The sequence below is a fragment of the Cyprinus carpio genome, chromosome B10 (genome assembly GCF_018340385.1).
Source record: "Cyprinus carpio isolate SPL01 chromosome B10, ASM1834038v1, whole genome shotgun sequence".
Taxonomy (NCBI): domain Eukaryota; kingdom Metazoa; phylum Chordata; class Actinopteri; order Cypriniformes; family Cyprinidae; genus Cyprinus; species Cyprinus carpio.
Genome location: NC_056606.1, coordinates 4,474,192 through 4,491,245, shown reverse-complemented (window position 1 = coordinate 4,491,245; position 17,054 = coordinate 4,474,192). Strand labels below are relative to the sequence as shown.

Here is a 17,054-nt window from a genome sequence, read left to right as displayed (position 1 = left end):
TCATCAGGATGGTGATGCCCCTAGCGTGCAAAATGGACACACATTCATGTACACACACGAGTAAGTGCTGATGGGTCTGGCTCTCAGGCTGTTCCTCCTCAATGCAGAGTTTAATACATTTGTGCTGAAAACCATTATTCCCTCTCCACAAATATCCTGGCCTTGTACCTTTTCCCCCTCTATCAGAGAGACCACTTCTTCAAAGAATTGTGAAAATATTTTATTACTTTATTTACATTAATTACTGGTTAATAGCTGGTTAAGAGCCTCAAAACAAACAATAACAATAATAATAATAATAATAAAACATTAAAATAATAATTAAAAACATAAAAATAAAAATGATGCAAGTATAATTATTATTATTATTATTATTATTATTATATCTTGTTTTAATTCTGAAAAATAAAATGATGCAAGTAAAGGATAATGTGTGTCAGTTGAAAGTTAACATATTGAAGTTTAAATTGTTAATGTAGCCTATTTGTAAATTATCTTATGTTTTATAAGATTTACATTTATACATAGTTTTACAACATAAAAGAAAATCAGATAATTTCTACAATATGCTAATGGATAATGTAATATGCTACTGTAATATATTTGGCTAATAATAATAATAATAATAATAATAATAATAATAATTTGGCTAATAATAATAATATGCTTCTAATAATAATAATTACAATAATAACTAATAATAATAATAATAATAATAATTATAATAATAATTTGGCTACAATGTGACAAGTTAAAAAAAAATATTTGAACTTATCATCGTTATTTGCTGTTGTTATAATTATTTCGAATAGTTATTTATATATTTTTTTATGTTTTTTTTGTTTGTTTGTTTGTTTGTTTTGAGGCTCTTAACCAGCTCTTTCAGTGTTACACTAAAAATTATTTTTTTAAATAATTCTTCACACGATTTGTAGAAAAGTAATAGCACAACTGATTGTTGCAGCATTGACTTACCATTTATGTCTATATCACAAATTGTGCAGAAAATGTATGAGGGAGCGAGGGAGGAAGACACTTGAGAAGCATGAAGGCCTCTCTTTATTCTTCATTAATCTCATTTCTGTCCAGGAGAAAACATAGAGATATTAAAGAGATTTCACTTTTGATTTTCCTTTCCTTTGGGATTCAGTGCAAGCTTTAGGTTAAGAAATCTATTTGATCATTAATAATTTCCCAAAGCCCTGAATATCTCCTAACCAGGATGTTACAGTGTTACCTACATTACAGATTGATCAAATGCTTGCATGTCAACCATTCACATGCATGCATGAGCCAGTGGCAGAATCAGAGCTCTTCAGTCATCTCTCCTATTGCATTATACTGCATTAACATTAACATTCACCTCTGACAGCTTCAACAGTGTGATGAAGTAGTTTGTTCAGCTCTAAGGTTATTTTTCCTCGGGGCACTGTAAGCTGTTTCTTGACGCTCAGAGCATAGAGTTTGAAAAATGCACCTTGGCTCCGTATCTGCCGCCCATATTGATTCTGGGATCAGCAGGGGCATCCTTGAGATGTCGACGTATAAAGGTTTGTGTATTCACACGCCTTATTCAGTGTCACAACCCCCTAAGGGCTGCTGTCTTATGATCTGACTCTGCACAGCGAGGGGAGCATCTGTCTGGAGCACTGGATCAGTGTGTGTGTGTGTGTGTGTGTGTGTGCGTCAATAAAATGTGTTAGACGACAAATGAGAAGATAAAAACATATATTTTATTATTTTATTTGTAATATAATTTATTAATTCTTATTTGCGGGTTCTAACAATTTGAAAAAAAAAAATAAATAAAAAAAAAAAAAAAAAATATATAGATATTATATATATATATATATATATATATATAGATATATATATATATATAGAATAATTATAATAGAATATTATAGCTAACATCACTATTTTATTGATTTTATTTTTTTTTATTATTTTAGTTAACATTTTAGGGTTAACTTGTTCATGCATTTTTTTTTTAAATATGCTTTATATGTCTATTTCTAGTTTTATTTATTTGTAGTATTTATTTTGGTAACTTTATTTTTTTGTTTTTTTATATACCCGATATCCTTCTCAATTATAATAGAAAAGAATAGAATAGAATAGTTTTTTTTAGAATTGTATAACGTTTCATAACTTGAAGTGTAATAATTGCAATAATACAATAGCATGTTTAGTGTAACTTTTATTTATAACTATTTCCTTCTCAATTATATTTATTATTTTATTTTATTTTATTTATTTTTTTAATTATTATTATTTAACTCAAATGAAAAAAATCCCAAACAAATGTAATGATGCTCACAAAAACTGAGATGAAACTGTTATGCAAGCAGTAGTCAAAAACAGCTCCTTGATAGGCTTTTTGGTTATTATTAATTCTGACTACATGTTCTGACGAAAATTGTTCATTTAATATCTAATCTGACTGATTCTACTGAAAAATGATGTACACATTAATATTTAATATAATTTTTGTTTTTTCATACTTTTTTTTTTTTTTTTGATGTGAATTTTTGATGTGACACTACATCCAGTGCCTCTTTGAGGAATGTGTTTACGTGTATGTATTTTTCTAAGGCATTCCATCTTCTTTGTTGATATTCAACCCAAATAATGAGACATCTCATTAGTGCCTGCTTGCATGGTTTCCTCTTAAAAAGCATAAAATGGTTCACGCACTCAACACAGGAGCACTGAAAGAATTCCTGTAGTTTCACACAGTCAGTTCTGTGTGATAAGCGCTGAGGTGTTCCCACTACCTTTCATATTAATTGCACCGATGTTGGCTGGGCATCAAAGGGGGTCTGGAACCACGAACAATTATCTATTAAACCTGTTGGTCAGCAGTAGCGATCTCACTGAAGGGGGACTGAGGGAATAGCTCTCATTAGCTTGAGTGACAGAACCTGCGTCGGCCTGCTTCTTTTATCCCGTCAGTAGAAAGTCAAACGTGAATTTTGGAAGTGGCACTTAATTGCTTTTTCTCTCCACAACAGTGGACACGCTCTCCAACTGGGCGTATTTATATTCCCTAAAGGGAGGGCAAGGAGGAGTATACGCCACTACAGTATATACTCAAATGAGTTTTCTTATCTACTGTAGCCTTAAGTATGCTAATGGTCCTGTGCATGTGTATGTGACTCATGTTTGACTAAAGAAGGGCTTCTCAAGTGGTTTTGCTTCAGGACCCAGATTTTTTTTTTTTTTTATTGAAAATCAAGTGGCAATCATAAATTATGCAAAATTATTAACATGACATACACTGCATTGAGAAATTGACCAGTTTGGTTTCTAACAAAAACAGAAGACATGAAAAATATTTTCTATGAAAGTCCATTTTGTGCAATTGCAATTTTATTTCTCATTATAACATTCTTTCTTCTCTGCTGCGACTTACTTTCTCACAACGTGAATTTATGTGTTGAACTGACTTCATATTTGGTGTTGAACTGACTTCATATTTGACTTTCTCACAATATGATGTCCCATAGTGTGACTTCATATCTCTTAATATTATTTGATGTCTCATAATGTGATTTCTTGCCATGTGACTCTATATCTCATAACTGCGACTTTATATTCTACAATATGACTTTATATCTCATAATTGCACCTTTATATCCGATAATGTGACTCTATATCTCATAACTGCGACTTTATATTCTATAGGACTTTATATCTCATAATTGCACCTTTATATCCGATAATGTGACTCTATATCTCATAACTGCGACTTTATATCCTACAATGTAACTTTATATCTCATAATTGTGATTTTTTTATCTAACAATGTGAGTCAGTCACATACTCAGTATCTCTACAAGAAATCCCCTTATGAGAAATAAAGTCACATTGTAGGATATAAAGTCGCAATTATGAGATATAAAGTCACACTACAAGAACTCATTAAATTCACAGTTGTGCAGTATAAAGTTACACTACATAATTGTGACTTAAAATTCTACATTGTGACTTTATATCTCATAATTATGACTTTATATCCTACACTGTAACTTTATGCCTCATAAATGAGACTTCACATTTTACAATGTGATTTATATCTCATAATTGTGAATTATATCCTACCATGTGACTTTATATCTCATAATTGCAACTTCACATCCTATAATGTGATTTATATCTTATAATCTTATCCTACCATGTAACTTTATACCATATAAGTCACACTGCAAGAAATCACATTATGAGATATAAAGTCACAGTTGTGAAATATAAAGCCACACTTCAAGAAATCACATTATATCTCATAATTGCGACTTGTATACTACAATGTGACTTCATCTTATCATTCTGACTTTATATCCTACAGTATGACTTGATATCTTCTATCATAACTTTATATATCATAATGTGATTTCTTGTAGTGTGATTTTAAATCTAAGAACTAATCAACTTCATATCCTACAATATGAATTTATATATCATAATTGTGACTTTATAACCTACAATGTAACTTTATATCTTATTATTCCAACTTTATTGTATGTCCTACAGTGTGACTTTATATATTGTATTTACGACTTTATATCTCACAATGTGACTGTCATAAATTGACTTAAAATCCTACAATGTGAATTTATTTTTCAGTGTGATTTTATATATCAAAATATGACTTTTTCATAATTGTGACATCTCACAATATGATTTTTTTTCAGTCTAACTTTATATACACTGTAAAAAATAAGTGTCATTTTAACTGTACAATTTTGTAAAAACGCTACAAAAAAAAAGTGTTAATAGGTTAACAGTAAGTTCCTGTACTATATACAGGGAAAAACTGTAAAAGATCTAACCAGACATTTCATGTAATTTTACAGTAAAATGCTGTTAATTTTACAGTTTTTAGAAATAAAAAAAGAACAAATCAATGTATAATTTACAGTCAAAAACTGTAAACTGATATTCCCAGAATTCCCTGTGACGCTCCACATTTGAAAGTATTTTGTTTAAATAATCATGTTTTTTAATAGTTGTTTTGTTATCAGTTGTACATTTGGGCTTTATGTTACATCTTCTGCTGTTTAATGAAAGTTTATTGAATTTTTTAAGTATCGTGTGTCACCATGATGGTGTTTTTGTGTTTGCATGAATGACTTTGTGCACCTTCTATATATTAATATAAACTTCTGCTTGTGGCGAAGCTACTTGTGATGAACTTCGATTCTTCATGTGGCTTTCTCTTTTACCACCTGCATTATTATGGTGGTTGTCAGTATGTTAAAGGTACAAAAACAGATTTTAATAGCAGTGTGCGTTGTTGAATTTAACTGGTTTACATATAAAATTTTCTTGTTTGTAAATAACAGTTTTATACTGTAAATTTACAGTTTTTGGCCGTAATTGTGTTTACAGTTTTTCTGTATTTTTTACAAAAGTATTCTGGCAACCACAGCTGCCAAAATTATTTTGTAAAAACTACAGACTTTTTTTTACAGTGTAACACAATTGTGCCTTTATATCTCACTATGTGACTTTAAATCTGACAATATGACTTTATATCTCGCTATTTATCACAGCTGCAACTTTGTATTTTACAATGTGGTTTTATTTCCCATCATATGACTTTATATCTTACTGTTTTATCTTTCAATGTGCTTTTTTTTTAACTGTATCACACAATTGCGTTTTTATGTTTCACTCTAAGGTGACAACAGGCTTCCATTATTTTCTTCTTTCTTTTTTAGAAGTTGATAAATCAACGCATTGTGCAGTCCTATCTATGCACAATTTTATTATTTGTCATTAGTTGCCTTATTATTTGCCATTAGTCTTGCGACTCACTTTATAGATTTGACCCACCATTTGAGAACCATTGGTTCTAAATATGAATAAAAAAACTAAATAAAAGTTGCCTTCCTTCTTGCTAGGATACTTACATGGAATTGTCCTTGGATACACAACGGCAAGTAAAAAGCCCAAGAATTTAAGGCCCTGATAAAAGAATCCACATCCCTTAAATCCATGATTTCCATACCAAAAGCCTTAAGTCAGGAAAGGGTGCTATAGTTAAATGGGACAGGATACTGGGGGGAGAAAGGGGTCACCATGCCCTCCCTTATGTAATCTCTCAAGAATGTAGAAATCACCCATTCCTCCGGGCCTCCCCTCCACTCACGGTATAGGCAAAGCTGTTTTCAACAGTCATCTTTGATGCTAAGATGAAAATACAGACTGTAGATATAATACACAATGAGCGGCAGATCTGAGCGCTGCTGCTTTGAGCACCTTTTTGCACCTTTTAGAAATGGGATGAATTTATAATGTCCCCGCTGATACAGCTCAACAGATGAGGAAGGTGCTATTGTGTAGCTTTCAATGCCGAGGGGAACTTGAAAGCTGGAGCTATCACATGCAATTAATAGATCAAGAGATTATGTTATACTCTGTGAATTATCAGTTGCAGGCTTTATCCAGGCTTGAGGAGTAACAGAATACCTGTAACTGTAACAAGACTGTCAGTTTAAAGGGATGGGTGTCAAATTCTGCCATCATTTGCTCATCCTTATGTTGTTTCAAACATATATTGTTTTTATATATTATTTTGTGTTCCACAGAAGACAGAACGTCAAATAGAATCAGTGTGTTCAATACTGAAAGACAATTTTAAAATAGCCTTTCCATCTGATTATAGCATAGCTACAGACGCGAGAACTGATTTATAGCATATTTTTCTCAATTTATCATCCTATCTTTCAAGTGCATCTATTTATATAGATACAAAAAATGTAATTAAGCTTACAGTGAAAATCTTTTAAAGCAAAAATACATGAACACATGAAAAGTAGCATTGGATAATGAAACCAGACACAAAGTAAACAGACATTAGATCAGCTGTCAGAATGAGAGTCCAAACAGCTGATAAAAACATCACAATAATCCACAGTAATCATGTTTTATGAAGTGAAAAATTGCATGTTTGTAAGAAACAAATCCATCATTGGGATGATTCTAACTTTAAACCTTTGCTTCTGGCTTAAAGTCCACAATCCATAACAGCGTTAGTTAGTAGCTGTTAAGTTTAGGGATTGGGTAGGATTAGGGATGTAGCATATGGTCATGCAGAATATCTGCTTTATAAGTACTAATAAACAGATAATATGTTAATAACAGTTGTATTTTTATATCAGTATGGTACAAGATTATCCAATCCAAAAAAATAAGATATACCTATTAAGGATATTAAAGATGCTTATTATACATACTGTATATTAGATATTTAGGATAGTATTATGAGCCATAGTACACATGGGAAAATAAATAAATCACTAAACAAATTGCTTTTCAGCATATTTTAGACCTTCTGTCTGCTAAGACACTGCAACTACGCTGACATATGTTGGTATAAAGTTCTCATAGGCAGAATCAACGAAGATAGAGAAAATAACACTTTCTGACTTGCATGTCGGCAACTGAGCAGCAAATGGAGCTGCCAGACTCCCAGCAGTCACTGTTGGCTGATTACTGTCACCATGCTGTGATATTTTCTAAATTCTGCTCACCTCCCCGCATTCATGCCTCCAGCCCAGCTGTGCTTAAAGCTGACGGCGGTGGAGTGCGGCCCACCCCACCTGATGCCTGCTTGACCAAACATGAAAGACTGTAAACAGCTTCTGTTGATAATATAGCAGGGAAAGCGGACTAGGCCAAACAGGTGTAAGTGGGATTTTGCACAGTTTTCTTTCAAAGTGACTTTCAGTGCATCGTGAACACAGAATGGAAATGACTGCGAAAGAGTTGTGTGCAATGGACATACAGTAGGTCAGGGTGCGAACTTCTCTTATTCTTTTAACTCTCTTTCAGCTCTCATGTTTTGCTGTGATTTCATCAGTTATTTATTTCCAACTGGGTCACTGAGATTTGAAACCCTGACACTGCAGAATGTTTGAGACTGAAACTGTATTCACAAGTATTTACATTAGTATGCACTCAAAACATTAAGACCTAAATTTAAGATGTATATTTTTGAAATTCATATAAAATGTCTGTACATTTGTAGTACACAGTTGATGCATATTTGTCAGTTATACATAAATGAAACAAATACAATTTCTGTAATAGTACTAAAAAAAATACAGTTTTAATAACCAAGTTTGCATATTGATCATCAACAACGGTAAATCAAACTGAATATTGCGTGTTCCACAGCTAGCCATATTTTAACCCTGTTTCTACTGAATAAATGTATTATTTTTATTTATTTATTTTTTGAAGTGCAAATCTTAAATTTTTTTGTAACTGTTTATTTCATTTTATCTACTGTCAGATTTGTTAAACCTCTGTAATCTAAATAGATGGACATTCTATATTCAATTTAAAAATTGTAAATCATTTATTTGTTTGTTTACTTATTTATTTATGGTATGTTATTGTAAGTACACTGCAGCTGATTGTCTTTCTAATAACTTGAAATTGTCTCAGCTCAAATAATGCATAAAGGGGTTCTAATAATAATAAAAAAAAGTATTGAATGTGTGTGGCCCAAAATATTCATGTAGTGCCAGATTTAAGTCTTTAAAGCCTATAAGTGGCCTTTTTGATGTGATTCAAGTGTTCTCTGTTACAAGCTCACACTCTCAAACATGATATGCTAAACTCCATAGCACCAGATAAAAATAAATAAATAAATAAATAAATCACTTTCATTTCCTGACCCAAAACCGAGTGTGCTGTAACTCATTACTGCACTCTGATTCGGCTTTTTATCTTCAAAGGCTGAACTCTTGAAAAGGAAATGTTGTATCTGACTGTATCTGGACACTTGAGCTTTACATTTGCAGGACTAATTTTATTTGCACTTAGCACTAACAACTTCCCTCATTTTGTCAGTTCGCCTTTCTTTTTTCTTGATGTGTCCGTTCCTATCACTACAGGAAGTCTAGCAGAACAGGAAGTGTTCAAAATTAGTATCACAGATCATTGACGACTAATTCCAGCTGATGGTTTACAGCTCCCATGCCCATCTTCTGCAAACGACGAGAGTGCAAACAAACACAGTTAATTCTCAAAGTAACTGATTTAGAACTTGTGGTTCGCCAAGTATGCACATTAACCTGAACTGCATGGAATGATGGTTTGAAATACACAGCGAGGGAAGTGTTTGTTGTTCCAAGAATACACACACGGGTGCGTTCTGCATTTTAGAGGAACAGATGGGAATAAACTAACTAACTGATTAAAGTCATTCCAGAAAAGTTTTTTGTTGTTGTTGTTATTGTTCTTGTTTTACTGGATCTGAACACAAAGACTATGCAGTTTTCTATAAAGGATGTAACCTGTAAACAAAGAATTAGCAAAGAATTAGAGGATGGCAAGTGAAAAGCGAGAAAAAAAAACAGAAAAAAAAAACTGTTAAGACTAGCTGAATAAAAGAAGTGCTAATGTGGTCCAATTCAGTTTAATCCCCGAGTAAACACAAGCTTTACTCCGAGGTTCAAATCCACAGTTCCAAGTTGCTAAATACCAGCGCAGAGATCCATTTGTCTGTATGCAACATGAGCACTAATGAAATATGCACGAGATCTGAATAGCAACTCAATAAATAAATAATTGATATCATCCCCGGAATGGGCAGACGAAGAGAGACCAAAAAAAGAAAAATAATAATAATAAATAAAAAAAGAACAATGAGTTTGTTTAATAGATTCTAATGTCTGTTTACTTTGTGTCTAGTTTCATTATGCAGTGCTATGTTTTACATTTTAACTCTAAAAGATTTTCATTATAAGCTCATTTAAAATCATTTTATCTAAATATAAATTAATGCACTTGAAATCCACTTGGTGAATTGTATAATCTGTTCCCTTATCTGTAATAGCTAAAAGCAAATGGGAAGGATATTTGAAATTTGTATACCAGTATAAATGACTAATTGTTTGAAAATTGTGCTAAATTAGAGGAATAGCTCACCCCAAAAAATGAATATTTGCTGAAGCACTAACCTCCAGGCTATCCAATATCCAGAAGAGTTTGTTTCTTCATCAGATGTGGAGAAATTGCTCACCAATGTAAAATAATTTTGTAAATAATCTTCAGTTTTCACTTCATAAGACCTCAATATATGTTCAGGAGCCACATGGATTAATTTTGTGTTGCCTGATAAGTTGTTGTTTTTTTTTGGGGGGGGGGGGGGTGTAGTGTAGCCATTGATTTGCATTTCAGCAAAAAAACTTCTTTACTGTTCCACTCAAGAAAAAAAAAAAAAAAAACAAGTCACCTACATTTTGGATGGCTATATATAGATGGATTTTGGGCCAATAAAATGTGAACATGGGTGTAACTCTGCAGAAACCAATCGACTGGTTGGGACAAAAGCTCAGATTTACATGAGAAATACAGCTTTTATCTTGTCTCATGAGGACCCAGTGATATTGTGTGCAGCTGATTCATTGTTTCACTCACTGCAGTATGTGATGTAGGACAGAAATCCTCTCCTCGCTGTTCCAATGACAAGACTTACACCTAATCTTATTTATGGGCTTTGGCCGCACTGAACGAAGCCCTGGATGCAGCGAGGCGCCTGGTATTGTTGAGGCGTAGCTGTGTATGAGGGTCAGAGCGTGTTTGGTACATAATGATACGGCTATATAAATAGCTCTCTCTAATAGTACATCTCAGACATCAGATGCATACTGTCTTGTTTGTCTCGATTCTTCATATCTGTCTTCCTCTCTGTCTCTCTCGGCACTGTGCAATGTTACCTGATCTAGCAGTTAACAACAGGAAGCCAAAGATCAAATTTCTAGCTTTAAAGACTCATCTTTAGCTAGGGGTTTCCACCAGCTAGTTATTTTTTAACTGATGGTAGTGTTTTATTTGAGGGTTTACAGTATGTATCCTAAAATTACAGGGCTTACAAAGGGCATTCTGACACCCACTACCAGTTCTGGTGTTGACAGCTTTCACAAAAGGATAACAATTGGGAAATGGTTCGTTGAAGAGAATTGCAGGTGGAACCAAACATTAAATGTTCATTGACATTTCTCCAAATGGCTACAGCAAATCTGATTCCATCAGATACATCCATCTCCGTATTGTTTCAAAACAGCCTTGTAAATAAAATCAGCTGATGTATGTAACCGAACAAACTAAACTGCAAATATAATGACTGTTACCAGACACGTTTCCAGCCTAGGCTCATTGGAAATATGTGCTTGTGGTTATGTTTTTGCAGCACCGATATTATGTACCTTATTAAAGTGAAATGTCCAGTGAGTAGCGCTACAGCACATGTTTAATGCGTGACTGTGGCCACAATTTTATTTATTTTGCTTAAGGCACATTTTACAGTGTTTTTATTACGTTGGTTCAGGTACGTATTGCGGTGATTCAGAATTCAAATGTCCGGGAAGTGTCACTAAAGTTTATTTTCATGTTGGAAAATAACACCAAACCAAATCCTAAACCTACCCGATAGTGTTAACGAATGCAAAAGTGATATCAAGACGCATTGGCTTTATTGCTTTATTTTCATTCTACACAGGTTTGAACTGTATTTCACACAGGAGCGCTTCACCTGTGTGCAACACCGTATCGGGTGGGCTATCGAGCAAACCTACTGCATTAAAAACCCATACATACTGTACATGATGCTAATATTCAAAAGTATCAGTTTTCAAATTTCAAAGCATGTTAAAATTGTTTTGAAGTCATAACATAATAATGTTCAATCACCACAAACTCACCACACCTGAAAAAAACGATAGGTGTGTAGGTCGAAAATATAAAAAGATGCATGTTGCTTGTGATAACAAACTTCTACATTTAGCAAATATAGTTGTGTGGGGGATTGCATCTTTTTATACCATAAGAATGTGCAAGGAATTGTGTGAAAATTAGGCTTTCTTAATTGTAACTACTTTTACTTTTGCTGCCTTATGTGTTCATTTCAACTGGAAACTGCAGTGATTCTCATGTATAGGTGTTTTTTTTTTGTTTTGAGTTTTGAGTTTTGCAGACATGTATTAGTAAAGCAATATATTTCCAATGAGCCTGGGTACTACATTTCACAAACACTCCCCATCTGCCATTGTTTAGTCAAACGAATGCCATCGGTTGAGGGTTCAGCAGGTCAATGCCATATCTATACTGTTCTTTGTCCAGTAGCATCCATTCAGAAATAGCCATGCCAACTGAGAAACTGTCATTGATGTGAATGGGATTTTGAGAATGAATAGCACACATTTACAATTCAAAGCCATTTTAGTTTATTTCAGCTTGAAATATAGTACAATAGATGTACGAAACATTGCAGTTTGATAATAATCGAATAAAACACTTGACAGCCCCAGGTGCTCAGTGGCCACTGTGGGGAAAGCGCGGAGAACGTGGTTTAATCTGAAATGAAAAGGATGCAGCTTTTGTTTTGTGGGTTTTGAGGAGCACTTGGGAAATGAGCAATGCTCTCTTTCCCAATTATCAAAGATAAAGTTCAATTAAAATGTAAATGTGGAAACTAACCGCCACACAGGCTGCATTTGTCTGCGCACGCTAGATGGAAAGACTTGCAGATGCTGCTAGTGGAAATTCACAGAAGAAAAAACTCTTTTGGTCTTTGTTGTGAGCAACTCAGGTGCAGATGAGGTATTCTCTGAGTCTCACAGCAAACACACTCCAATTTTCCCGCTCACTCTTTCTCTGTGTTGTACAGCTGTACTTAGGAGACCTGGGAGCCAATGAACTAATAGTAAATTCTTCAGAAAATATGCTTTGCACTTTGTATACTGCACTGGGATCTCACTTTGTGGGCGAAGCAATTCTCCCGTTCCACTGTTTCACCTACACCAGGCATGTGTGCGAGAGGTCTGTGCACCATTCAGAACTGAACTGAGAACGCCTTTTGCATTTTAACTGAATTCCACAATTTAAAATGATTTTCAAAGGAGTTAGCAAACATAGGCAGAATATATATATATATATATATATATATATATATATATATATATATATATATATATATATATATATATATATATATATATATATATATATATATATACATATACACAATATATGTTGCCATTACATATTTGTGTATAATGGCACTTTATAATTATGTTAACTTTTTTGTGTATTTTCCTTGCTCTGCGGATTCAAATTAATTGCTTTGACAACAATTCAACTACTAAGCCTTATCATTTGATAAAATGTACACATCAGAGAAAAAAAAGGCATAATTAGTCAAAATAAATAATGAAAACTAGACACATACTGTCAAAAAACTCTTACATTTAAAATTTACATGTAAAATTAAATTCAAAATTGCCATTCCTGTCATTCCAGTTCAACATTATGTGGTCAGTGCCAATTAAATTCACATTCCAACTCATAAATTGAAAAAGAAAGCTCAGAATTTTCTGGAGTCCTGCTGTGTGACAGATAAAGAGCGAGAAAAGCACTGATTTTGAGTTCCAGACCGGAGCTTCAGCAGTGTGGGACAGGCCAGTGATGGATGCGCGGGATGAGTCATAGACGCTGGGCCGTCTCTACCATCACTCATCTCCCTCCACAGGCCTCAGCTGCAGTGCATTAGTCAAATTTCCCCCTCCTCAAAGCGGCCAAGACATGCACGGGACTTCCCAGCCTCTTTGTGCCCTCCTCTGTTGTGGTCAAGTGACCCTCAATACTCACAGGCACCAAAGAGTCCACAGGTGGTCCTCAGGTGTGTGCAAATCCACTGCAGCACACAAACAGGAAGTGAACTATCAACAGACTTGAGGACACATTGTTTGGTCATATTGCATTTTCTATGAGATTTTCTATGAGAATGAGCAAAAATTGTTTTATTTTAACTGAAGTATTAAAGTAATTATAAAGTGCCATTATTCAAATGCAAGTACAAATGCAAATCCAGTGGTAAGAAACCATAAAAAAAAAAAAAAAAAAAAAAAAAAAATAATAGCACATGATTTATTATTATTATTATTATTATTAGTAGTAGTAGACTGAAGTCAATTCATTCAAATTGTTGTTAAATGCAATTATTTAAATAATAATTATTTGTTTTGTATAATAATAATAATAATAATAATAATCTATTATTATTATTATTATTATTATTATTATTATTATTATTATTATTACACAAAACAAATAATCTATATTAAATATACAGTATAAATTATCAATACAACAATATATTGAGATATAAATGTTTTATTTAATTTATTATAATTGTAATATTATTATCATTTCAATATTATTAAATAGATATTTGCTGTACTGATAATTTTATAGAAATGTGAACATCTTATTTATTTATTTATTTATGTTGTTTGTTTGTTTGTTTGTTTGTTTGTTTTTATACCAGATTAATGTTTGCATTTACGTAATCTCCTAAATTCCAATTATTGAAATTCCATCTTGTTTATGTGGAAGATGCATATTCAAATCCAGCCTGCATCATGGTCTCAACCCACCCCTGCACCCATCATTTCCTGTTAGCTATGGCAAGAAGCCCCCCTCACCCACCCAAAAGCCGCTGATCAACCCTTTCCCACAAACACCTCTAATGAAACATTCCTCATAGTGTGCATCTCATATGTAATCATCTCAACAACACGCATCATTCCCATAAGTTCCATATCCCTGATTGGCTCTTGTTGTTGATTGACAGGTGGAGCTCTCTGACAGCACCTCCCACACCATTACCGACGCCTACGCAGGGAAAGAGTACATCATCCAACTGGCGGCCAAGGACATGGAGATCGGCACTTGGAGCGACTGGAGCGTGGCAGTCCACGCCACCCCCTGGATGGAGGAACCCAAGCCCATCACCTCCACCACTGAGAGCGACATTATCCCAGGTATGCATGAGCTGCCAACCGTACGCACACTACTCTCATATTCACTGTAATGGCAGGCCCGTCTGCCCCCCATGATCTCTGTTCTCCCATAAAACAATAATAGTGGCTGATAATGAGGAGACAGTGTCTGTAGCACTGCATCTCAAAGTCACGCTGCCCTCTGCTGTCAGAGAGCTTCAACAACAAATGAATAGTTGATGCGCTCTGAGGTTAATGAGGAATTGACATCAGGTTCTGTTAAGTTTAAGGATGAATATTATAAAGGAGATGCCATATTTAATCTGACACCAGAAATAGCCATGTACAGTCTGTTTAGTCAGTGTGAACTCAAATCAAACCTGTTTACCTCCTCAGCACATGTTCCTGGTCAAATTGTGTTCACTTCTTCAGTCCATTTATCCAAAAGAAAACTTCTCTTGGTAGCTTGGCCTTCGGCCTCCAGTCACAAAGCCTTCTCAGAACTGAGAGTTGTCCTTCACAGTCCACTGCAAAGGTCTGGATTCAGCCCTGACTCCATTCTACAGACACTTTTCACCATCCAATCTGTTCCTGGAATAAAATTACAAAAATAAAATAAAATAAAAAATCCTCACTGACAACTCTGTTTCCCTGAAATGCATCATATGATAGAAGTAAATGGCTTTCGAATGCCACTTCATCTTGAAAACCATGTTTTTTATTATTATTATTATTATTATTATCTCCTCAATCACAGAATCTTTCAAAGTCACGTCTCTTCAGTTTATCGATCAATGCATACATTCTCAACTGTACAATGTATTTTATGGACTGTACCACTACCACTTCATTCACATTATAGGGGTGTCGCAATATAATTTAGTTAAGCACGTACTCCGAGTTCCGCACTCTTGCTATTTTTTTCATAAACAGTGCAGATGCAATGTAAAAAGATATTTATTTTGCAGTATAGAAAATATCTCAGATTATAATTGTAACTAGCCATGGAGATGATGATGTGATGAGGAACGTCCTTTGCATGGTTTAAGTATATAATGTATAATTAATAAAAAAACATATATAATAATAATAACTAAAACAATTTGGATTTCATCGTGAGACAACCAATGTGAAATCTTTCTCAAAATGGTTTAATCTTAAAATAAATAAATAAACAAACAAACAAATGGTCACGCTTTATTTTAAGGTCCTATTCTTGCTATTAACAAACATGCAAAACATGCAAAAATGTTTTTTGTTGATTTTTATTGATAATCTCTATTGAATCAATCAATTACATGTATGTATTTGTCATAAAAGACAACACAGATACACATAATGAAGTAATTATAAAACATTTTCCTTACAAAGGTAAAACATTCTCCTGCAAATCAATTCCAGGGGAGCAAATATTGGCCCTTGATGGTGCAGTGTAGCTACTACTGCCGCACAAAATCATATCATCAGAATTGAAAGATAAAAGTAAAACACACTTTTAAAGAAATAATAATAATAAAATGTAATCCAGTTTTTTTAGATTGCATCATACTAGTCAACCCAGTGTGCAGAAAGTTCAGATCAACAGTAAGTAATTTCAGTATGCTTTTGTATAGTTATGGTAACAAACTCCCTTTGTGCTTGTATTTTAAATGATTCAGTGGCCAAAAAGAGAACACAATAAATAAAGCAAAAATGCTGATGGCCTATGTGCAATATTAGTTTCACTGCGTCCCAGTTTGGGATTTACGAGTTCTGATACTGTGGTCCTTTCAGGGCGGACAAAGAGAATCCTGACTTGAAAACCCTAGTGATAGGCTATGTACATTTTATTTTATAAATAGCACTGACAACTTGATGACTGCTATTAGAAGTAATATCTAGTGACGGCTGCCCGGCTCGGTTTGATCCAGCAGACAGTATTGAGTTTCTACCCCTCCATGCACTCAGCGTATTTAATCCACACTATACTTGGAACGGAGGAAAGAATTAAAAACTCAGCAGAATTGCATGCTAGTTTTGTGACTTGTGTGTCAAAACACTCTCTCTAAAAGCTTTTCTTTCTTTTTTCCTGGGTAAAACAGGAGAATGTCCTTGTAATAATTCCTCCTTTGTCTGTTATTTCAGCATTTTATTTGCTTAATTTGAGATCAGAGTCATTGCGCGAGACAGCTCTTTCTACTTTATCTGCAGTGTTTTTCAGGGAGTCATTGCACACATTGTCACACTGCTTAAAATAATACAATAAACAAGCGATAT

The 17,054-nt window shown here is 33.8% G+C and overlaps 1 protein-coding gene across 1 annotated transcript in view; it reads left to right on the top strand.

Moving 5' to 3' along the window:
* The window catches only part of LOC109053628 (ciliary neurotrophic factor receptor subunit alpha-like), a 39,807-nt gene that overhangs the window by 15,717 nt on the left and 7,036 nt on the right, over positions 1–17,054 (top strand). Inside the window, exon 4 of the mRNA XM_042731976.1 lies at positions 14,651–14,840. Coding sequence (XP_042587910.1) covers positions 14,651–14,840 — 190 coding nt within the window. The remainder of the gene's footprint in view (positions 1–14,650; positions 14,841–17,054) is intronic.